At 31.4% G+C, this 25,960-nt stretch overlaps 1 protein-coding gene across 1 annotated transcript in view; it reads left to right on the top strand.

Annotated features, from left to right (window-relative positions):
- LOC148618048 (guanine nucleotide-binding protein G(o) subunit alpha) overlaps positions 1–23,826 on the top strand; it is a 36,352-nt gene extending 12,526 nt beyond the window's left edge. Inside the window, exons 4-8 of the mRNA XM_088585890.1 lie at positions 7,487–7,647; positions 11,187–11,315; positions 14,553–14,682; positions 17,881–18,034; positions 19,232–23,826. Of these exons, the coding sequence (XP_088442016.1) occupies positions 7,487–7,647; positions 11,187–11,315; positions 14,553–14,682; positions 17,881–18,034; positions 19,232–19,419 (762 nt within the window). The 3' untranslated portion in view covers positions 19,420–23,826. The remainder of the gene's footprint in view (positions 1–7,486; positions 7,648–11,186; positions 11,316–14,552; positions 14,683–17,880; positions 18,035–19,231) is intronic.
- The last annotated feature ends 2,134 nt before the right edge of the window (positions 23,827–25,960 follow it).

The following is a 25,960-nucleotide window of genomic DNA, read 5'->3' as shown; positions in this document are numbered from 1 at the left end:
TAAAAAAAATGCATCTCTTCTACAAACCTGATGAAGATTTCCATTTTTTCCATTTTGACATGTTTCAATACTAATGTACATTATATGAAGTCCCAAATCTTCAGTGGGATTAAGGTACTTGTGTTAGACCCCAATCATGCTTGTTTAACTCAATCGGTTTTAAGTTCAGTTTATAACTAAGAAATTTCTTAGTTTTGTAAGTACATGTAAATGGTAGCTGTTCAAACTTTTGTTTTCTAAAATTTTAAGGAAAAATATGGCTGTGTGCAGGACTTTGACATTTGAAATTTTTGCATGGATTTCTATATTAAAAAAATTACATTGGTTATGCCAAAAAAAAAAGATGAAAAAAGAAATATCAATTTCATTTCAACTGTACTTTGCCTTTTATTTGAGGAAGTTCAATCCTTTGGATTATTGAAATTCTGGAGAACAATACTCAATGAGTCATGGAGCACATTGATTAGATATCTATTCCATACCAATCAATTCTCTGATGCAAGTTTCAAAAGCCTTGTAAACATTTACTAGTAGTAATAAAAATTTATATAGGAAAAAAATTACTTATTTTTGCATCAAGTTGGGCATGAGCAAACAGAACCAACTGTGGAGAAATGTTATTAACAAATTATTTCCTATATTTGGCCTTTGCGTAATCTCTATGCATTGTTATTGTTACCTGGTTAAAAAAATTAGGTAACTTCCAAGTATAAAGCTTTCATAACATCATAATTTCACTTTAGAACTATGCTACAGAAGAGCATTATTGTTTTGTCTTTGCAACTTTGGATCAGCTTAATCTTGTACTTTTGGGAAGCCAAACCACCCACTCAATTTCTTCATACTTCAAAATTCAGGTTAACCTAAAAGTATTCAATTATTGACAGTTGTGAAATAAGTCCTGACTATAGGTCTGCTGTCATGATGCTTTATGGATACAGCCCTTCTTAGGCAAAAAAAGATAATATTCTTGTTTCCTGCTACCAGCAAGAAAAAATAGGATAGATAGAAAGGGAAATTATTTTCTTTCAAAAACATTTTACATTGAGTTGATTGAGAAACAATCTAGACTTTTAACAGTGCTTAACCCAAAATGGCCAAAAAATGATTAGGGTAGGCAAAAAAAAATAGGATTGGTAAGATAGCAGGAAACAGACATACTAATTTTTGCTTTACAATAGACTTTAGACACAGTTTGCTATAGATCATATTGCCCTCCTTATTCAATACAGCAAATCTTGTCTAGAGTTATTTATTGATATGTGATCACATGGTAGGTAGTGACTCAGGAGTATTGGCAGTGGGCAATATTCGACTCCCAGTCTTTGTCAAGTTCTGAAAGACAATACTTAACATTTGGACTAGAAAAGTGATATGACTTACTGGTCTGAATTTGATTTTATTGGACCTTGCAAGCAAATTAGTCAAAGTTTTGAAACAATACAGGACTTCTGGTTCAAATGCAATATTTCCAGTTCTGGCTGTTAGACCTACAAACTTAGCCAAGACTGGGGGTTTAACTTCAGGAACTATATCACTGAAAAGCTGCTTTTATTTAAAAAAAAAATGTGATTAATATATTTCGGATCATAAAGTATTAATTGTGAAATGACTTGTAAGAATATTTTTGGTTCAGAATTCACTTATTGCTTTCTTGCCAATTCAAATTTAATTTTTCATGGACTTTACTTTTGAGAGGTCACATTATTGTTTAAATATGATGAAATTTCCTGCACATCTATATGATATTGGTAATGATCAAGTACTTTTGATATGTTGTACCTTAAACTTCTTTTTTTTTTTTGCTTCATTTTGGTGATCTGTTTCAATGAAAAGCAAAAAATAAGGCCAAATAAAGAAAATATGTATGGTTCTGGTCTCTTGTCCAACCAACTTTAGCTTTTACTGCCGAATTCTTTTGCCAAATGAAAAAATAAAGTAATAATGATAAAAACTGACCAACTGCAGTTTTCTATTCACTTCCGAATTTTAAAGGCTCAGAGCTATCTCTACCGTTACTAGGTTCAGTCACCATGGTAACAGGAGGATTAAGATTTTGAAACACAGAACTTTGGTTCATATTGAGGTTAAAGGCAGTGTTAATTATTGAAAAATTACTACAACTTGCAGTGTGAACAGAAAAAACAAATCCCTACTTACCAACCCTGTTTTTCTCTGAGGTAAGAACCACTGATATTTTTTTATTTGCCCTTACTACATGTACATGATAGGTTTATTTTTTATGTTAATAGACAACCAACAAAGAAATTTGACATTATTGATATTCTTTTGGGCTTTAATATTAACCAAACACACCATTTTTCAAGCATACTGAAAACATTATACAAAAATTTTGTTCATTTCTTCTGATGCAAGCTCTGGTAAAATATGTTTACATAGAAAGAACCCCTGAAAAATTCTCTGTTTATTCTGCAATATACAATACAAGGGAAATTTTATAACAATAGAAACAGGCTAAAACCCTGAAACAAAAAAAAATATGTATTTCAGATTTTTTCAGAACTTTTTTCTGTTGTATAGCAGCAGCTGGAAACACACTATTTCTTTGCCCTTTGTAACAATATTTTTTAAATGAAAGATTTTTTTTAACAATACTAACAGTGAATGGAGATTCTGGATCCTGGTCTGGACCTCGAAACATGGTCCTAAAAAAAGTGTGTTTGCATTGTGTGGTTATTTGTCCTAATTATGATGCAACAAAAAAGAGACTTATTTTTGGAATGAGTTTTTATACTCAGACAAGCATGAACCTACCATGTAAAATTTCAGGAGTTAAATATTTAAAGTATACATTCATGTTCGTTGAAAAAAAAATGTTTAGGCTGAACACTTGAGTTTTTGACATTTTCACTCATTCATGCCTTTGTCGTATACTTAGAGATTATTTTCCAAGTGTTGTAAAATATTTAATAGGATGAAGTTCATTACTTTTTTATATAGACTTTCACCCATTACTTACGCAATATTTGTTTAAGCATCCATGCCACAAGATTTTAAATAGTCCAAGTAAAGCCAGAAGTTATACTGCCATGACCAGTAAAATCAGGCTTGTAATATATGTCCTGAAATTCAAGTTACAGCCCAGTTATAGGGGAAACATATTAAAAAGTAACTAATCTTGATAGTATTTAATCATTTCATTCTGAAATCTAAAAACAAACAAATAAAAAAGTGACTCCTTCCAGGACTACAGTTCCTCCAGATCCATGGTTACAAACAGTAGGTACAAAACAGAAGATTCACGAGACTTAAATAATTTATAGCTAGACCAATTATCCTATTTTTTGTTTAGAATTTTAAATTTTGTCCTAATGAGATGAAATACCTATTCATTAAAACTAGGCCCTTAGACTAATTAGCCGGTAATGACTATTTACAGAGGCTGAATTTACCTTCGGTTTTTCGTTAATACCTATCTTTGTACTTAAGTTTATTAACAATGTATGATAAAATATACTGAGATGTAAATACACAGCATGGAAGAATTGGGATTGATTTTACATATAATGGAGATAAAATTTTTTGTAGGTTTATCTGGTCTGGAGCTGACATGTCAGTTAACTGCTAGTAGACCTTAGTTTGTACATGTGTGTAATTTATATTAAGTTACTTTATTTCCATTATTACAAGGGACTTACCACCTTTATGAACTGATTTTTAGTTGTGTTTAATTGTGTAATATTTTTTTCCACAGTGGCCAGATTTAAAGGGGGAGGGTTGTGATCATGCCAAAGTACTTTAACCCTGCCACATTTTTTTTGCACCTTTCCTAAATCAGGATTTTCTGGCTATCTGTATCATCATGTGTATGTCTTGTTTTGTTTTCACCTTTATTTGTTTTTATGTTACTTGAGTATATACGGGCAACTCTTACGCTGTACCTGTGTATGATGATGTTTTTGGGCCAGCTGCAGCCTGCTCTGTAGTGTGAGGGTTTTCTCGTCATTCATTGGCCTAATGGGTGGCCTTGGCTGACATTTTCATCCAGGTGGGGTTGTTGTCTCTGACATATTCACCATACCTGTTCTTGTTATATTAATTAGACGATCATATGGACTGTCCTATATTTCCTCTGGATTAACAATAAGGAGATTTATATTACTGTCCTATATACGTGTATTTTACTTTGAAAGCACAATGAGATATAAAACTGTGTGTCTTGTAAACTTACTGGCGTTATGGTTCCCCCGTATCACTTTTAGAAGGGGCCGTGGGCCATTGGCCCTTAAAATACACACAAAAATTACCCGAAATGGTAGGGAGGCATGGATCAATGACTCATTTTTTTTGCATCAAAATAATGCATTATTCATATTATTGCCCCTTCACTCATTTCAGAGTTCTGCATACATGTTAAGATTAGAAAAAATACAACCAAGATTTACACAAATCAAAAGATTCATCTATGCTTATTTTGAATGTTACAAGAGACACATAGTTAGATTTGCCAGACTTAAGAATATACTGGTCAACTTAACTGATGTTAAGAGGATTAAACCAGGTCAGACATTTTAAAGGGAGATAACAATATTTATGCCAAAACTGAAAAGCAAAAACAAAAAACCTACTATAAAATACTAAAGTATGTTTAAATTTTAGATTAAAGGAGAAGTTTTTTTTTATTTCTTGATTATAGCATTTGATTAACTATGAAATGAAAAATTTGTGCTTAATTTTTATCAACTTGGATCAATGTCAGCTATTTCAGTTTTCAGAGCAGGAAGTATACATAAGGGTTTAAGTTATAATGTTAAACTTCTTAAGTGTTTAGATGTTTTTAGTGTCCATGTATATTAAATGAATGTATCAGGCACTTACATTCAGTTGTAAATTGCTGAGTGGACATTTTTCACTTTTAATTCATTTACAAATTTGTCTGCATCATAATGTATTCAGGGAGGGATTCAGGATTTGAAATTAGAAAGGGGAGTGGAGGATAATGTTGCCAAACAGAACAAGGCTAAATGTACTCCAGAAGAATTCTTGATTACTTGCCTTGCACAATAAAAGTAGGGGGGGTTATATATGTTTTGCTGACTTAATGTGTTATTCAAATTCACTTACACATTAATTTTCTTATTTTGCCAATTTTCCCCTTGAAATATAGTCTAAAAAGGTCTGGATGTAGAGTAATATATATGGCTAAAGAAAAAATTTATTTCTTATGAACAGGAAATACTTTTCCTCTTTATGCTATGGTTGGTGCAGATAGGAAGAGACTCTACAACCATTTCATTCCTAGACTTTATTAATTCATAGTTAAATTCTAAAAAAATATGTGACAATTTTATTTTTTCAGATGATGACAGGAATGAGCCGTTAATGTGGGATATTTTTATATAAAAGAAATTTTTGGGGGTTAAAAATTCAATTATATAGTATTTTTGCACAGAAAATATAGTCATTAACCAAAAACCGCCCACAAATCTTATGTTTTTTATGTGGGAAATTCTAAATATTTTATTGATTTTGTGGGAGTCTCCCCCTAAATGTGGGATGGTGAACAGGTATCAGGCCATACATTGAAATTCTAACAAGAGATGATAAAAGTATTACATTTATTGTTTCAAGAATTGTATTGGTAATAGCAGCTGTCTATAATAAAACTTTGATAAAAAGATTTTACCAGTGAATAGTGCTTTGTATTCAAGTTGGCCCATTGATTGTTGCTAAAAATAGATTTTAAGCTTTTGATGTTTTGAAGATTCATAAACATTATAAGGAAGTCTGGCTTGATATATGTTTATACCAAACCAACCTGTACTTTAGAGAGTAAAAGAATCCAAATCAGTCAAAAGTTTTGTTAAGTGTGGGTATCAATCACATGGCAGATTGTCTAATTACTGCTGGATGAAATTATTGAACAAAACCTCATTATAAACATTATTGAAGTTTTTGACAAAGATTAAACATGAAATTCAATAAAGTATATAAAATTATGAGTTATTGAAGTAATTTTAATGGGAAAATTTTAAACTGATCCAAGTTAACCAAACACTTTGGAACTATTCTGTCGATATCATAAAATCAATGTCACTATTGACTGTTGGGAAAATTGACAACTTAGTTACCATGGCAACCACTACACATTGAGAAAAAAATCAAAATCAGGTGAACAAGTTTGTATATACATTTCTCAATAATGGTTTGTATAATTGCTATAAATATGATTAGTTTTGTCCAGAAAATAACCAGAGATTATTCATTCATTTTTAGTCTATTTATATTAAAAAGAAATCTAGTTACATGCGAAATGTGAATGATAATTACAAAAGGTGATAAATTGCTGGTTTTATGTGAGAGTTATTCAGGTGAATGTTTGCATGTGTTTGGATTATTTGGACTGTTGTTTTCATAGTTATGTAGATTTGTTTAATGATGAAGCCTAATTTAAATTAAGTGACTTGATAGTATACATGTAATAAATCAGTGTGTGTATGGTTAGTTTTATGTTTGGAGTGTTAATGTAATTCACCTTTCTTAGATATTTAAAATGCCTTGGATAGCATAGAAAGTTCAAGATTGTCAAGTGCACTTCCCCTTCTAAAGACCTGAAGCTGCCTTCTATTATTTCTTCATATTTAGATTTTGATTCCATTTTCCTTGTTATTAGGTCTCTCAAGGAGAAGGATGGTCTAGTAACCAAGTAATCACATTTTTTTTTCAAGTATAATCATTTATTCATAAATATTTGTTATTGTAATCAGAAATGATATTCTTCAGTAACCAGATACTATCCTGGATAATCATACTCTAAAGTATTGGTCTAGTTATCAGAAAATCACTTAAAAACCATTGTCTCTCTTGTCAGTGTTGTTTTAATGCTGGTCTTTTTTCTAACATTATTATCACTTTAGTGGAGTTAGAATAATGAGACTCCCTGATTTTCATTAAATTCATTTTTTAAGAGTTTGCCATCTCTTAAATTTAAATCAAAGTAAGGCATCCATAGACTTTTGGAAGGATTTGTTCTTACTCACAATTTGAAGTTCAAAGGGTTCTTGAAATATTTATTCTTTATTTTGCTATTGTTTTCTGGGATTGATGGAACCTCCATGAAGGGACCTCAGTAGAAGTCATGTAGGAAGGTAAGGTATTCATTGCATGATTTGTACCAGTTAATAAGACCCTTTGACAAACTATTACAGTGAGTACAGTGATGATGTTCATGGGGAATGGTTGTTCTTTCCATTACAGTAAGTACAGTGATGATGTTCATGGGATACGGTTGGTCTTTCCATGATTAAATGACAATCACCCGATGAACTGCCTTGGGTAGTACACTGGACAATTGACAAGGAGATTTAAACTTTCTACCTGACATAGATTCGTAAACCTATGGAAAAATAGAAAGTTTAAATCTCCCTTTAATATGCATTTTAATCGCTGTAACTATGATGTAGCATTTAACTCAAGTGTGATTGTATATTATCTTTGATTTTGAAACATTTTTTTTCTTTTTCAGTCTGATGCAAAGTTAGTTTTAGATGTGATAGCACGTATGGAAGACACTGAACCATTTTCTGAGGAGCTACTAGCTGCCATGAAAAGACTGTGGGCTGACACTGGTGTACAAGAATGCTTCGGAAGATCCAATGAATACCAATTGAATGATTCAGCTAAATAGTAAGTAACAAGAAAGCCAAGGTATTATTAGGTACAAGCTCCACACAACTGTAGTCCTCTCTTACCCACTGCTGCAGATAGGCCTTTTGAAATTCTCAGACAGTATTCAAAACAAGTGTTGCTTGACAACCGGATGAATGTAAAATCATCAATTTTTTCCTGAAATTGCAGGATTCTTGAAATTTAGGAGAGGACTGTCTGCAGCCTCTTGACTGAGTTTCAAACACCAGACACTGTTAGTGCTTGGACTTGCACCAAGGGTAGTACATTGAAAACTGTCTAAAGCAAATCATTGATAAATGAGAAACTTATGTAAACCAGTCCTCTTATTTCAAGAATCCTGAAATTTCAAAAAAAAAGTGATGATTTTACATTCACCCAGTTGTCAAGCAACACTTGTTATAAAGTCCATTATCAGTGTCAATGTGTTTTGAACTTGTATAAATAAAATACTTCTCTTGAACAAACAAAACCTTTGGTCCATAAAGGGTTAGACTGTTTTGACAGTGTTTTCCATGGACCATTTTTGTGAAATATTTGTTTATTGAGGTATCTTTAGTCTGAGAGTTCCCTGTATTCTAAATACGAAAATCAGGATGCAGCTTACTGTTAACTTCTCTTTCATAGAAATGGTAGTCATATGACCAATAATCAGCTATACCATGTATTTACATCCATTATACATTCCTATTTTAAAACATGAAGTTATTTTGCATTTAGCCATAAAATCAACTCTGAAAATGCAGTCTATAGACTCATCAAGGAAACTTATTGATTTAGGGAGAATAAACCTGTGACTGACTGTAGTGCTCAATAAATGCATCGTCAGCAATATTTTACAGTAATGTAGAGATACATACCACCAGAATTTCTTGCATGTTTTAAGCTATACTATCACTGCTGGCTCTAAGGGAGTGACCTTATCTTTACAAAACTCATAATTATAATGTTTTGTCTGTCCACCCACAAGAAAGCTAAACATTAAAAAACAGTATTGGGTTTGTTGAAGTCAATAGAATATAAATATTGATAAAGTAATTGCTTCTACAACTGGTTTACTCTTAAGCAAAGTTAGATGTAGTGAATAAATACACATTCTCAGAAATGAGTCATTTTTCTCTACTATAAATATGCACTGCTTCAAACAGAAGTTAATCATTAGTCTATAAATATCAAAGTTCAAGCTGCTTTTAAAGCAGATATGCTGTGCCAAAGTGCATATGATTATTTAAGTATTTCTAGTCAATCTCCTATAATCTCATGAGTGAGTGTGTGTGTGTTTGTGTGTGTAATGACTTTTAATTATTGTGGAAATGTCAGTTAATTTAAATTTAAGCAGGAGATGACTTAAGCTTTTGCAGAAATCTGCATATAACAATTATTTTGTTGTTTCAAATTACACGAACAAAACTAATTCAGCTGACTAGGTTGGAAATGACAAACAAGCTTGTGAGTGGACTGGAAAGGAGATAGGTATCATTTCCACTTTACTCCATCCTTACTTTCCTCTGATATATACAATACCCATCTCATGACTACTCCAAGTGCCTGCTCCCCAAGTTCCTGGGACCAACCCCCCTCATTCTTACTTCCTGCCCCTGTCTACTGGTCAAACTTATTGGATAATCTTTCCAGACAATGCTAATCAACATGTTTTAATTGGTTCTCATTCTGATTGCCTCTATTATTAAAATGAAGGAGTTTTTTTTGTAAATGGAATGAAGGAAGCTGCTCTTTTGTTTTGTATTTTAATACCCCTCCCGCCCCTCTCCTAAGGAGAGGATGGTTTTACCCTTTTTGGTAATTCCATCTGTAACAATTTTCTGGCACAGTTTTCTCAGCAACTACTTATCACAGGGGGTTGAACTTTTAATACATTGTACTTGAAGGTATATGGTGGGAAAAATTCATCAACAACTTCCTGTTTACTGAGGACTTTGTTTATTTTCCTTATATTGTGATTTAAAGCAGGGATATCATAAGTGAGCTATCGCTTGCAGATTTTTTGTTTTATATGACATTAGCAATGTTTTTTGAAACACCTATCAAAGGGGGTGTGGGCTGAGAACCTCTTAAAGTGGCCTTTCAGAGCTTTCTAAAGTGTGTTTACACTTGTTGAAGACCTTATGATGACCTCTGTTTAGATTTTAGTAAATATGCACTGGTGCATTTTTTTGCATTTCACCACATCCTTTACTTTTTACTTAGATTGGTCAAATTGGTACAATGTGTCAAGGAGGATAACTCCATTATTATTAAGAATTGTGTTACATTGGATAAATCCTTTCTTGCTCAAAATTATGTGAAGGGTGGTAACTCCATTCTTTGTTCAAAGTTGTTTTAAGTGCAATATTACCATTGTTGTTTAAAATTAGATGCTTCTCATAAGTTCAGATATTAGTGCCAACTGACCATTGTTTAATAATTCAAACACTGATAAATCAAAAATCATTAATGAAATATCTTAAAATAGTATTTGTATGCTGTATAGGCATTAATTGCTTTTGAAGTTGTAGATGTTAAAAAAAATCCTAAGTTTATTTAAATTTACAGATTTTTTAATAATGAAAGTCATTTAAATTCTCAAGGAGTTGGATTTGTTAGATTTAACAATGAAATGAATAGTGAACATTCTGTTTTTATACATGTTACTGTAGAGAGAGTGAAGCATTCATATACATATATTCATATATTTTGAATTGCAGTGAAACTTGAATCCTGAATAATATTGAAGCTTGTTAAACCAGATACTTTTTAAAATATTTAATTGATTCAACCTGGGTAATCCAAACACCTTTCTTTTTATTAGCAGCTTGGTGGGTTTTTTTGTTTGTTTGTTTGTTGGGGTTTAACGTCCGAGCAGCAATATTGCAGCTATATTCAGACGATAAACATGAAATGGATGATAAAATGAACATGAAATTAAAAAAAAAGGATGGGACACAAGGACAATAGGGTCGACAAATTTTGATTGCCACTGGAAAAAGGGGGGATGGGTAAGGTCGGGCAATTTAGCCTCCTGTGGCGGAGCGCAAAGGTTCCTACTCCTATCGAATACCACAGCAGGGTTCTTTAACGTGCAAGGAACTTGGCATCTTTCCCAACACGGTGCACCACTGTGGTTTGCGGTCAGGTTTTCCGTATTATAGCCTGACAACCCCAGCATGTAACACACCAGGGGTACCCCATTCAACCACCTGGGGCACACATCCCAGTTAGCAGCTTGATGGGGGTATCTGGCGCTTACCCAACCGTTGCACCTAGTCCATGCTCCATTTTTAGTCCAAGTTGCTCATTTTCATTTTTTTTACTTTGTATGTATTATTTTGGTTATTTTATGTTCTTTTTTGTGTTTGTCTGTTTTCCATGTCTGGTCTTTGTCTCTGGATGACATATTTTTGATTTTCACTAGAATCTTGGTTCCCTTGATTAGTTTTAATAACCATACAAAGTCTGTAAAGGGTTTGCTTTAGACATATTTCATTGTACATGTATTTATAAATTTATGACATAACATATTTTGCTGTTTTCTATTTCAGCTTTTTAGATGACTTAGATCGTTTAGGTGGTAAAGATTATATGCCTACAGAGCAGGATATTTTAAGAACAAGAGTAAAGACAACTGGAATAGTGGAAGTTCACTTTTCTTTTAAGAATTTAAATTTCAAGTAAGTGATGTCATTACATGTGATTTTAAAAAACCATGAAAAATATAGTATCCATGAATTTTTTTGTACATGATAAAAAAAAAACATGTTTAACTGCAAAAATTGATATGTGCAAATATTTTCACAAAAACCATGTCAAATTAATACATTTACAGAACTGAGAAAACAGTCGTAAAATGTATTGATTTAAAAAAAAATAACAATCTGCTCGTCTCATCGAGGAAATAAAAAAGAACTAGTACAATGTTTGTTTAATGTTTGTGGGTTGAGTACTTAGTACTTTAAGGAAGTAACATTTCTGTGCGTCAGAGATATTGTATCTTTATTTATATAATCTTGATCAACTAGCAAGCTTTAAAATTAGAATTTTTTTAACTGATGATTTAGGCTTTTTACGTGTGACTCTTGAAATTCAATATGAAACTGAAATATAAGATGGAAAATTCTGGTTGGGCAACAAGAGCTATTTTAGCTCACCTGGACAATAAAGATCTAAATGAACCTTTGCCATCATTTTAGCTCACCTGGACAATAACAGATCTAAGTGAACCTTTGCCATCATTTTAGCTCACCTGGACAATAACAGATCTAAGTGAACCTTTGCCATCATTTTAGCTCACCTGGACAATAACAGATCTAAGTGAACCTTTGCCATCATTTTGTAAACTTCTAAAGTTAGCTAAAGCTTCATGCTTGACTGATTATCAATGAATTTTGCATAAAATAATTTTCTTTTATTCTGCTTCATCAAATAATATGGCCACTTAGGCCAAGCTTTCCAAAACTTTTTCCTGCTGAATAAATATTTATCAACTGGGTGTCTTGTATAGATAGTACTAAATTTATCCAATGGATGTCTTGTATAGATTGTACTAAATTTATCCAATGAATAAATCATTCTAACAGCCAGATACACATTTCTAATTTTTAAGGTGAGCAAATCCTACTTTTTAGAGCCCTTAGTTTTAATAGAAGTATTTGTAAAAATCAGACAAAATGGGAAAAATCAGAAACATACATGTCAGAAACCCACCAATCTGACAATATAATTTCATTTCAGTATGACTTCTCAGTATGAAAAGGCCAGTGTTTGATCTCTGCATCGCTGGATTTGTTCAGAAATATTTCAGTAGAATGTTAGAATAATGAGAATTTTGACATAGTTATTTGCCCTTGAAATGTTCATTTTCAGTGGCTTTTAAAGAAATAATAACTCAATTTTCCAAACTGATATGGAAATTTTTTTCCTATTTACTTGATTTTGTTGGTGCAAATAGTCAAATTATACTTTTCAAAATGGTGGGTTTTCTAATTCTTACAGGGACTGATACTTAAGTACAATAGTGTCATCCAATCTAGGGACTTTCCCTACTAAAAATGCATGAAATACCTTCTTGTAAACATCAGTTACATTATTCAACCTCGTAAAAATATGTTTTATACTGTTACCAAGTATTTATTTATGACTAAGAACTTTATTTTCACAAATGTGCATTGTCATTGTACATTTCTTTCATATTTGAAAAACAAAGGCAGATTTTATTTTATGTCTATTCCATGTGTTACAAACATATTTTTTTACAGATATGAGATATTTTTCCTGAGCCAAGTTTTATATAATATAATTATCACTTTGTAAATTTACTGTAACAGATGCAGAATAAAAAGACAAAGCAATTTCTAAAAATAACATTTTATCATGTCTTTATGTAGGGAAATAATTATTATACAGGTTCAGAGGTCAAATTTACACAAAGACAAATTATCATTAGTCATGACTATGATTTTTACCTGCTTCACCAACTGTGAAAATAGGGTGAAGCTGGTGTCGAATTCACAAAAAGTCATAAGAGTTAAGTTGATCGTAAGTAATGACATCATAACAGGAAATAGCATTGTGATGTCATAATTTACGATCAATTTCACAGTTATGACATTTTGTGAATTCGATGCCAGGTCTAGTTGCAGCTTGACTCCATCTGTCCATCCCTCTAACATGCTTACGGGGTACCTACTTTATGTACTCTATAGCTATAAGCACATGGAACCACAGTCATTCAAACTTTCCACAGTGTTTCTAAGCATATTTAAGATGTGCACTTCATACTAGGGAGAAATTTGACAAATATTCATATGGTACAAACTTTGGCTTGTTGAAATAAGCCATTTTTTCCAGTATCACATGCTGTCACAGATTCTAGGTACATGTAATTATGAAGTACACATCTGTGACCATAGTATATTAATTTTTGTACTTATTTTGAAGATATTTATGTGCTTACAGATGAGGGTGAGGAAGGTGCAGATATATTATCAGTCTTCTTTTTGATATAAAATAAATTTTAATAAGAATATATATAGGTTTCTTCTTCAGTTCATTACATGTCATCAGGTGCATAGCTAGATTTTTGTCAGGGGAAACAATGCAGAAAATATCCTGCTTAAAATATATTTTTAAAAATTAGGCAAGGAATTGGATATTGATGAATGATGTACCTTCATTTACACAGGGGTCAACTGAGGTCAAGTAGTGTAGGATCAGAGAAAATATAATTGGAGCATAGGGAACAAAAATTTCAAACCTTCATAAACTAGTCACAATTTATAAATTCCATAATCCATACTGTTTTACCCTTTGTTGGTCTGTCTGTCAGTCACATTTTTTTCATTACAGTTTCTCTGCAACTGCTTGTCACAGCCACTTGATATTTTGACATAAGCTTTGTATAGATGAGCCATATCATTGAATTTAATTTCCACATGGGCCAAACAATCCTTTTCATTGACACTTTATATAGGACACTTTTTTTGCCTTTGAAACTTCCTGGACCTTCCACTCTGGAAATTAAATTTGAACACCTAAAATTACTTTTTTTAATATTTTGTGATCAAAAGGACTATTGGACTTCAATGGCAGATCCAGACATTACTAAAAGAAGGGACTGCTCTAGTGATTTCTTGTTACTCCTTATTAATAAACTACACTTTCAGAGCATAAAGAGGGGTCTGGGTCCACTTATGGACTTAATTTAAAATTCATTTGATACAAAGGGAACATGGTTTGTACATAGCAATATATTTAAATCCTGACAAATCAGTATCAAAAATGCTCTAAGGTGGTTAAATGTTTGAAGCATATAGAATGAAATGTCTTGAAGTACAGTTAACAATTTCCATGGTAATTAAAATTTAAACCAATAATATGATATTTTGATTTTATTATCTTTTCTTTTCCAGACTGTTTGATGTAGGTGGTCAAAGATCTGAAAGAAAGAAATGGATTCATTGTTTTGAGGATGTTACAGCCATTATATTCTGTGTAGCAATGAGTGAATATGATCAAGTTCTACATGAGGATGAAACTACGGTATGTATAAATACTGTCTGTTAAACAAATATGTGAAGCTGATGACTGCAAAAATTTTGCAAATGACCAGAAAATTAATTAAAATCAGCTATTTAGATGTTTTATGTAGTTAGGAGACTGTCCAGATAGTAACTTTTGATATGGATGGGACTTAGTAAACTTTATCCCATCAATTTTTTTTGTTCCAGTGGAATGTATCAGAAAATACAAGGATTTTTTTTGTATTGAAAGAAAGTGGATGACTCAGAATAAATGTTCAAAGTTTATAAAATTCAATTCATATCAATTCAACTAAACTATGAACAGATCGTTGAGATATTTCCCTTAATTTGAAAGTTTCTAGTGCTTTTTATCTTAATTATTTCTTTCTCACCATTTAAGTACTGTGAAAGTACTTATATTCGTGGGTATCAATTTTCGTGGTTTAGGGGAAAGCACAAGTTTGTGGATTCTGAAATTTAAAACAAAATTTGGGATGTGCCACTCATTGTCTGGGTCATCCGTAGACACTTTCTTAGATGTTTGCAATGAGAAATTAAATTTTCATCAAAAACTGTTTTGCTCATATGAAATCCACAAGTAGATGAATTTTTGACAAACCACAGAAGTTGAAAACCAATGATTAAAGAAACCCTGTTTATCTGTGATTAATTTAATTAGCAGTACACAAAAATCTACTACAATTTACAGCATTGCAAAGCAAGCACTACATATGACTGTACAAAACACTAGTACAATCTCAAGCCAAAAATATTCTCACTTTTCTGATTGGTTCATTCTCACTTAGCCAACATTTTGAAAATTGATAGTCTCATCTGGCCAACATAGGTAATTGGGGTGTTAAAATAACATTTAGAAATATTGTTTTTATAACTGTTTTATTGAGGCCACCCAAAGGGCTACATTTATGTTGGGTAAAATAAAAAAAAAATATTAATGATATATTTTTAAAAGTATTTATAAAATAACACAAAACAGTTTTTAATTATCTTTAAAAAAATATATATAAATATATATATTTCAAATATAAAAATAAAAAAATATAAGTTTAATTTTTAAATTCTGTAAATAAAATTTAATAAAATGAAATGACTGCTATTCTTAATTGAGAATAATTATTATTAATTGATATCATTACGTCATTGTCCTGCTACTCTGACAATGTTCCTGTTACCATAAACAACAACCACAACCATGACTCAGATAACATTGGTTTAGCAGCAGCAGCCTTTATTAATAAAGTAAAAAAGCGTTGCAGGGAAGAGGTGTCACCAATACCTTCCATTTTTGATGAGGAGCTTGGTAGTCTTCGTAATAATGAGTTTGACGATGATGTCAATGAGATGATAGAGAAAATTCCGACGTTTGAAAGTTGTAAAGCTGCACTCTACAGAAGCCGTTCTAAGGTGCTACCAAAGCTACCAAAAACTCAGGCTGATATAGACCTCGATGAAAACATCAAAAACACACCAGCCGGGGATCGCTTTCTTCTAATAGACAACACCAACAACCAACATCAGCGAATGTTAGTGTTTGTAGTCAGGAATTTGAATTTTGCACCGGAATGCGTACTTATGGACTTTGAGACCGCCTCTAGAAATGCCATTACAACAGTATTTCCCAATGTGAGTTTGAAAGGATGTTTCTTTCACTATGCGCAATGTGTTTGGCGGAAAACTCAGAACTGTGGGTTAGCTGTACAATACAAAGAAAATGACAATATAAAGCAACTAGTCCGATGTGCAGCTGTGTTACCCTTAGTTCCTATTCCACAAGTTGAGGGTGTGTGGTTCCAAGCTTTGGAAGACAATACCGACAACAGTGATGCTGTGACACAGTTCACAGACTATATTACTGAAAAGTGGGTCGAAGGACAGCCGCTCGCATCATGGAACCACTACGACAATAATGGTCCAAGAACTACCAACAATGTTGAGGGCTGGCACAGTAAAGTCAACAAACTTTGTCATCATGCACACCCCAATATTTTCCTAGCCATCAAATTGTTTCACAGCATACAGGCATCAAATGAGGCGAAGATTATTCAGATCAGATCAGGTGGTAAGCAGCGTGCCTCTAAAAAAAAATACAGACAAATGGAACACCGACTTCAAATTCTCAAAGAAAGATTTCAACGTGGAGAAATAACATTAATGGAATTTGCAGATAGTGCTTCTCACTTGGTTCACTTAGACTGAATAAACAATTTCACATTGTACTTGTAGTGCTCCTGTATGAACATATTTTTTAAATGTAATAAATTAAATGTAATAACATGCAGACAATTTTTTTTTATATGAATATAGTGCTGATTATAAAAAAAATACCATTGCTTTAATATAAAAATATGTTGTTATGTGTTATTGCTTGAAATTGTGATTTGATCAATTATTATTTCTGAAATAAATAAATATAAATATATATATATTTATTACTTTTTTCTATCAAACCCCTGCATATTATAAAAAAACCTCAACAAATTGACACATTTACCTTGAATAATTATTATAGTCCCCATGGAAGAGGCCCCAATCAATTAAATAATTGCAGTAAAAACAATTGCAAAGTCTCACCTAGCCTACATGAATTTAATTACCTGTAGGTACCTGAAATACAAAATGTTGGCTAAGTGAGAAGACACCTTCTGATTTTCCATTTCTTTCTTTGTTAATTTATCTTTTTTTTTTCTTCAAACAATTATGTTTGGTCTTAATAAAATTTATACAATTTAAAGGAGAAATATTTATTTTTTGTTGTTTTTTTAATAATTAATTGTTAAGTAATTTATATATTTTTCATAATTTGCTCATCGATAAAAACTATAAAAGGTCACATCTTCTCTGTTTATAGTAAACTGAATATTTCATTTCATAAATTTGTGTATTACCTTTTGTACCAAACCATGGCAATTTTGAAACAATGTCTCTGAAAGCCATAAATGTGTAGATAATCTCCTTATTTTTGCCTTTATGCAGTTGAAAGCTAGAAAATTGGTTAAATCAAGAAAGATGCATTAACTTTTAAAAGATATTGGAAATCAGTAAATAGCCATACGTTTGATATGAGACTGTAACTATGACATTTTTTTCTTGACATCTTTCCTACCATCTAAAGATGATGGTCTTTTCTTCTTCTTTTGTTAGAGTACAGGTATTATCTAACAAAGCATATTGACTAGTGCTTGTACTTCTTTTTCAGAATCGAATGCAAGAAAGCCTAAAACTGTTTGATTCTATCTGTAACAACAAGTGGTTCACAGACACATCTATTATATTGTTTCTTAACAAGAAAGATCTCTTTGAGGAAAAGATAAAGAAATCATCGTTGACAATTTGTTTCCCTGAATATACAGGTAAAATATTAAAATTTATACCTGCTATAGTGCTAAAGATTCATACATTCCAATAATACACCAACTTAACAGTTATCAAGTTTACAGGTGCATTATAATTATCTGTCTGTCTGTCTGTTCGTTGACAGGTCATATGATAATATAAATATGCTTGGAGGGATGAATTTTAATATGAAGTTTTTTTTTTCATTTTAGCTTTCACCTTGCCTGTGAATTGGTCATTATCTATGCTTCAGTCATTAAGGCTATGCTCTTATTATTTACAGTAATGTTTACATCATCCCAAATAAAAGATATGTTTATTCAATAACCAGTTATCACTTGAAAGTATATGGTCAGTGCATTTTAGTGTTTTATATTTTTATTTTATTATTTTTTTAAATTGTTTTTGTTTGTTTTTAGATATGGAACCTGCAAACACTTTAGAACCTTTTTGATTATTGATCAGTATGCCTATGTATAGCCAAAGTTTAACTTTTAAACTAAGAAACTGTACAGTACTTGTCACATACCATTAAAATCAAGTCATTGTTGAAAGATAATTCTTCAGTGTGGTTAAATTAGACCTACTTATGTCACTGCACGAGGGATATTACACGAATTTCAACCAGTTTGATTAATTGAAATTTGAGATCTTTGAAAAATCTCAGATTTTTTTTTAGAAATCTTAATTTGAGATTTTTGTTATAAAACCAGGAGCTTATCATTGCTAGTTATTTTGAAACATACATGTAAAGTAGTATCAACAAAATGCTGTTTAACTACATGTATACACACACAAAGGGTGCTGTAAATGTTATTACCCTTGCACATATGTTAAGTAAGTACTTTTTGTCATTTAGATGATAGGACGGGTTGGTTTAAGACAGAATTACCAACAACACATATTTATTATACTGCCACTCAAAGAGTTGGTTGCATATTGGAACCACCTTGTCTGTCCATCTGTCTGTCATTACATCTCTCTGTCCAAATTTCATAGCCACCATCTCAACTTCAAATGGATGGATTGATTTCAAATTTGTTATGTGGTTATATTTACTGGTACATATAAATAGGGCGGAAGTAGTTTTTGGTTGTTTTCCATTATCAACTTCTATAGGAGCTGGGGTCACGACAGCACATGCAACCTCTTGTTTGGATTTCATGAATGAACTTTTGAATGTTTTAAAACTGATGATTGTTTTATTTTTTTAGGTAATCAAACATATGAGGAGGCAGCTGCATATATCCAGGCACAGTTTGAGGCTAAAAATAAAAGTTCAACGAAAGAAATTTATTGCCATCAAACATGTGCAACCGATACACAGAACGTCCAGTTTGTCTTTGATGCTGTTACCGATGTAATTATAGCCAACAATCTACGTGGATGTGGCCTGTATTAGACCAGGATCAGTTGTGTGTTTGTATGTGATGTATTACTACGTGCATTGTCAAGATTTGACTAGTACTGATTACAAACTTTTACATGATAAACAATCACATTGTGCAATGTTCCGAAGTAATCGTGTAATCATCTGAATAAAAAAATTAAATGTGTAATAACTGTGCAATTATGAATCAGATAATCACTTAATCACAGTGATTATGTTATTAACACTTTGTAGTATGGGGGCGTTGCTCACATAGATCGTTTACTGAACGGTTGAGGCCAAGCCTAAATAATCAGGACTAGAAATTTCTATTTTTAGAAAAAATGGATTGTTTCTGGTCTTGACTTTGAAAGTGAAAGTAGAACTGGGTTGGAAAATGAAATGGAGAATGATATGAAAATAAACCATTTCTATATTGTTGTCACTTGCTAAATCACAGTAATTTGACAGTTTCATGATATAAATGTTTTTTCTTTTCATTTTGCCTTGATGATACCGTGCATTTTTATGTTAGTATTTCACACATTTCTCATCATTCGACATCTGATGTGATTATCTGTACTACCTAATTATAAAGTGATCTGTATTTTGATGTGATAATTATAGAATATGCTAATTATGGGGAAATCCCCTTTACTATTTTTTGTAGATTTCTGAATCCTCCTTTTTATGTTGACAGTTGTACGGCCAGATACCACTCTAATCTTACTAATTCAGAAAACATGACTTCTATGTGACTTAATGTTATTCAACAAATCACTTTCATTTTTGCCGGATTCAGAAATCTATGAATTTGGATGTATATATATATATGTATATATATACACACGTCCAATATGGACTGCTTGTGCTTGTCAATAGAGCTCTAGAAAGTCTTTTATTTTTCAAGTAAGAATAGCAACTTGGAAAATCTGTATAATGTACAAAAATCTTCATTGAGCTCAAAATGTTCTGTCTCAAATTCATAGAATTCCATTATTGTAGTGCTGTCAAAATTGAAATTTGTAGAAAACATTTACTGTAATATTGAAGGTGATGCTTGTCGTGGCACCACTGATGATTTAATTAATGCATGCCTTAATTTTCTACATGCATTTATTCTCTCTAATGCATACCTTAACTTTCAACATGCATTTATTCTCTCTTTTTTTCATAAGTCTTTACCTCTTCGGTAAGAATTTAAATGGCAAAATAAAAATTATGTGATATTTTATATACTTTTTCCTTTGGAGAGAATAATGTAGGATGTTTAGTGGCTATATTATTGGAATTTTAGCCATTGGAAAATGTGACGTTGAGGGTCCTGAGGCTTGCTAAAATGTAATATATACATTATAGGTGAAGAAGTTATTATTGACCACCATTATGCAGCTTAATAGTGAATTGATTGAAAAAGAGGAAATATAAGATTTTGACTTTTCACTGTCTCAAGAAATGTAATGATAAATCTTGTTGTTTACTAATCATGAAAATTTATAATGCTTATCTAAACACAGTTAACAAGAAATCAAATAAAAGTATTGTCATACGCTTGCATCAGGTCAAGAAATAACCTCTAGCATTACAAGACTGCTGTTTCCAAAATTTCAGGATCTGTGTCAGTGTTAATTTAAGCTCATTTAACACTCGTAATTTAGTTTTTGTTTTTTTTTAATTCTTTGTTATCTTTTCATTTTAGTATCTTTTTTAAATTCTAGACTGATGTGTCTTGTTTGTACTTGTAAAAAGTACTTTTCGTGTGTATTTTTAACCATGCCAAAATTTAGTTTTATATTAGTTAAGACTGTATGTTACACTTTAATTCTACTGTGTTTGAAACCTAAGTATCAGTCTTTGTAAGAATCATGCAAATTCTGTTGTGTGATACACCCAAAAAAGGCTACACATTTTTATTTTTGTTATTAAGTTGCTGTATAGGTCTATATGATGAAATATATAATCTATCTGTCTGCTCTTAGGAGATAATTCACATTGAAAATCTTAAGGTTTCTACTGTATTTTATTGTCATTTACAGATTGTCTCCCTTATTCTGAATTCTACAGTACATTCTATATAATTTATATCTCATACGAACTTGGGTTCTATGAAAGTTCACATTTAAACAAAATTTCAAAAATAAATATATGTAGGCTTTCCAACCATGTATCACATTTTGCATGACTTTTAGCTTGAGTGATACTTCATTATTGTTTCTGTTTTTTTTTTAAATTAAAACCAGAATATGTTACATAAACACTGGCTAACAAAAACTTGAATATCACTCAAAGCAAAGTGGCTTTTGTTTAATGAATGTACATTGACCTGGTCTATACTTCAGTTTGTTAATATTTCAGTTACTGGTACTGGTTTTTTCTACATCTATTTTCTTTTTGGTATGAATAGAATAGAAAAAATAGTTTTTTTTAAATTTAGATTTCTTTTTTTCTAAGATAAGACAGTGAAGGGATTTTTTTTATCAATTCCATTTTTGTTTTTAATTTAGATCATGTTTAAACTAACCTATGATGTAGCTTATGAAAATGAATTTATATGTGTAAAATATAGGTAAACATAGATTCTCATGAATAAAACAGCCGCTAAAGTCAATACTGTTCCAAGTTTAGACATCTTTTCCAGCATGTAAATTGAATTACACAAATAATCTTGTTGATTTGTCAAACGACAAAACCTTTTTATGGCGACTAAGGACAAGTTCAATTGATGGACTTATGATTATAGGACCAGTCTGGAAAGATATTTGTGGTAAATTTGCAAGGGTTTTTTCTTTCTAAAAATGTTGATTTCCTTTTAATCACATAATAATTTCTCTCTAAATTGTTCAAAATTTGCACATAATAGAACAGAGGAGTACCCCAGTAATAAAAGCCCTTGATAAGATAGACCTCATTCTTACGTAATGTTTGATAGGGACTTTCAAAAAATGTTTAAAAAGTTTTAAAAAATTCTTCAATTAAAATAAAAAAGCCTAAAAATGTAATTACCAGTACTATTTATGACACTTCAGATTAATGAAAGAGTAAAGGGCAAGCAATCTTGAAGTTGTTACTGCAGTTAAAAATAGGAACAATCTTTAAATGTATAGATTAGAATGGGTTGGGGTGGAGAATTGTTTGTTGTGCCCTACAGAGTCACAGCTTCTTAATAACAATAATAGTAGTATTATTTATATGTATTGTAGTCAGTTAATTTAACACATTGATGTGTGATATTAGGTATTATACTATTGTTGGAATATTTATAAGATTACTTGTGACCATGATGCATGTGAAATCTGAGTGCCTGAGATGCTTGATGTCCAATTTTCTAGTTTCTGTGAATGTTTGTGCTATTTATGGAAACATGACATTTTTTGAGATATTGTGTATATTTGTGGATAAACTTTTTTCTTTTCATTGTAGAAAATATGCTGGGAAACCATGAAAAATTTTCCAACTGCTAAATCTGCATATAATATTCTTAGATGTATAATTTTGCTTTTTGCTTAAATATGGTATTGCATTCACTAGATATAAATCATGTTGAGCATGGTTTGATACATTGACTCCTTGTTAGTTAGGACGTTCTCAGATCTGTTAGGACGTTCTCAGATCTATTGTTAGTTAGGACGTTCTCAGATCTATTGTTCATGTGATATAAGCTAAAATTTAAGTGTAGTAATAAAAAGAGCAATCATTGAATTTTGAATGTTGGTAATGTGCTCACTGTTACAAAAAATTACCTATTTTTTTTAAACAGGGTAGTTTTTGCACATCTTCATTGAAATGTTAAGTAATGTATCTGCAAAGGATAAGGAAAAATATATACAAGAGCTCTGACAAATTTGGGATTCTAGTTTCTCTTGCTAAAAACAAGCATAAGTAGATAATACATAAAGAAGTCAGTGTTCATGTTAAACAAATTTGTAGTGCTAAGATGATGAATCAAGATAGTTGATATTATTAATATATGATGTAGGTGAAGTCTTGTCAGAAATTCCATAACAATGTCTATAAATTGTGACTGAATTTTGATGAACTAGGGTCATTTATTGTTCATTCTGTGTGTGCTCAGCCAATTTATTACCATCTTCAATCAAAACAGAATTAACTTTAAGTGACCTGGTTTACACAAAACTCCAGGACACAAAATATCAAAAAACATGTTTTTCATTTTTTTCCCCTCAAAAATGGGAAAATATCTCCCTTTCCTCACACTTAAAAAGCTTAGTTTACCCTGACGAAGATTTAAGACGATAAAATTGTCATCTGAAAAAAGTTGATTAAACATGCATCATTTAAATATTGAGTAAATTTTTTCGAGGACTCATTTCTCTAAGACATATTCTAATTAAACTTTGATGTAATCTTGACTTGTATTGTTCTAAATATAAACTATGCTGTTGTTCTGAAATCCACAAATAAATGTCATGGTAGCACTTCGTTTGTTTGTTTGTTTTTTTTATTTATATAAATATATATACATATTCATGTATTAGGACGAATCATAACAATTTTTGATGCCTACTATTTTTAGACAGAGTTTTTAGTTAAGATTTTTTTATTTATATTAGGCAAATGATTTTCGTTAACATATCGTATATTTTGTATTGATGATTTTCATTAAGTTTTAAGCTGTTTATCGGTCATTTCTTTGTTTCCATGGTAACTGTTTGACTAGTGTGGCGTAGTTAATCCATTTTTGTAAGTGCCACTTTTTTTGACTGACCAATGGACTTTAATGATTTCTATTCTCCTCTCTTTATCTTATGCTCTGAAAACATTGCTTATTAAAGATGTAGACCTAGGGTAAGGGACATAACTCTTACAAATCATTGGAAAGTTTGTGTAAAGCATTTTACTTCAATTTCTTCTAAGCATCAAGGTAACTTGGATTGATTTCATTCTTTTTCAAATGAAAGCTTGATAAGCTCTGTTGAAATTGAATATGATACAAACACATCACTGATTTCAAGAGTTAAGTTCCTTACCCTAGCCTACCTCCTTAAATAAACTGTTCTTTGTTAGTAATAATAATCTTAGGATGATGTTATAAAACCCATCTATTGAAAATATCATAATGTCACAACCCTAAAGAATATTTCATGTTAGGACCTCTTAACTGTTTTATGAAATTTCTTCAACATATTAATCACATAAATAACATCTGTAATTTAACATGGTTGGGTTTGGTATTAATTAATCCATCAACTTACTCTCTACCCTTTATAATGTGGATAAAAACCAATTACTAAAGTTGTCGTATTTGTTTAAAAAAACAATGTAATGACACCCAAAAGTCAAACCCACCAAGCTTAAACTTGCAGAAATGAACACTTCATTGTTCATGTTGCATAAATGAATACTTCATTCTAAGAAGAACTCAAATCATTTTTAAACATGTCATTTAATGAATTTGAAATTATATATTACATTATATACATCAAATATCTATATCTACGTGTTTTTGCAGACGTACAAAAATATATATATATATATATAAATAGATTATGTTTAAAATTCAAGATTTTGTGATGTTGTATGAAAAGAGAACAAAATGCTACATGACACCCAATTTCTGCTTTGTTTTTATTTCTATTTTATATTATGTAATGAATTGAATTTCTCCTTATTACTGAGATGTGCAATAACTCTTATTTTCTCTCTAGTCAATGTTATAATAAATGTCACATATTGCTATCATTGTTGTTCTCAGTAAATAATTTACCATAGGCCAAGTAAAAAGGATTTCTAGGTTCTAAAGCCTCTTAGTTAAACAATTTACCATAGGTCAAGTAAAAAGGATTTCTTGGTTCTGGAGCCTCTTAGTTAAACAATTTACCATAGACCTAGTAAAAAGGATTTCTTGGTTCACGAGCCTTCCCACATCTATTCTGAGTGTGCTCCATTACATACCCATTTATATAGCCATACCAATGGAATAAAAACCACACAAGCAAAACAAAAAAGCATGTCCTTTATATGTAGTTGTGCATACATACCACATGCATTTTTATGAGAAGTATGTATATTTTGTAAGTGCTTCTTCTTAGTACAATGTAAAAAAAAAGATAGAAAAAAAATTAAAAAGGCATACTTTCAGCTTTCAGAGTTCAACATTCTGCTCATCATTAATTGCATTGTCAGTTAGGATATTGGTTTGGACTTCCACGGTCTAATATTAGGTCATGGACCTGGTTTTTCACTCTGTCTACCTTACTGTTGGTTAAGTTTTTCACAGTCTGCTAGACTTAGGTTTTAAGTGTCAGTTCGTCTGTTTGTTAGGTCTTCAGTGTCTGCTAGACTGTTGAGCAAGTTTTTCAGTGTCGGCTAGACTGTTGTTTGGTTTTAAGCAACTGCTAGACTATTGGTTAGGTTTTCGGTGTCGGCTGGACTGTTGCTTAGGTTTTTAGTGTCGGCTAGACTCTCTGTTTGGTATTAAGTGTCAGCTAGACTGTTTGTTTGGTTTTCAGTGTCAGCTAGACACTTTGGTTTTGTTTTAAGTGTCAGCTAGACTGTTAGTTGTGCTTTAAGTGTCAGCTGGACTGTTGATTAGGTTTTCAGTGCCAGCAAGACT

This window comes from Perna viridis, chromosome 5 (genome assembly GCF_037379345.1).
Source record: "Perna viridis isolate PV_CMFRI_1.1 ecotype Kerala chromosome 5, ASM3737934v1, whole genome shotgun sequence".
In the NCBI taxonomy this organism is placed as follows: Eukaryota; Metazoa; Mollusca; class Bivalvia; order Mytilida; family Mytilidae; genus Perna; species Perna viridis.
This window is presented reverse-complemented; position numbering and strand designations above follow the sequence as displayed.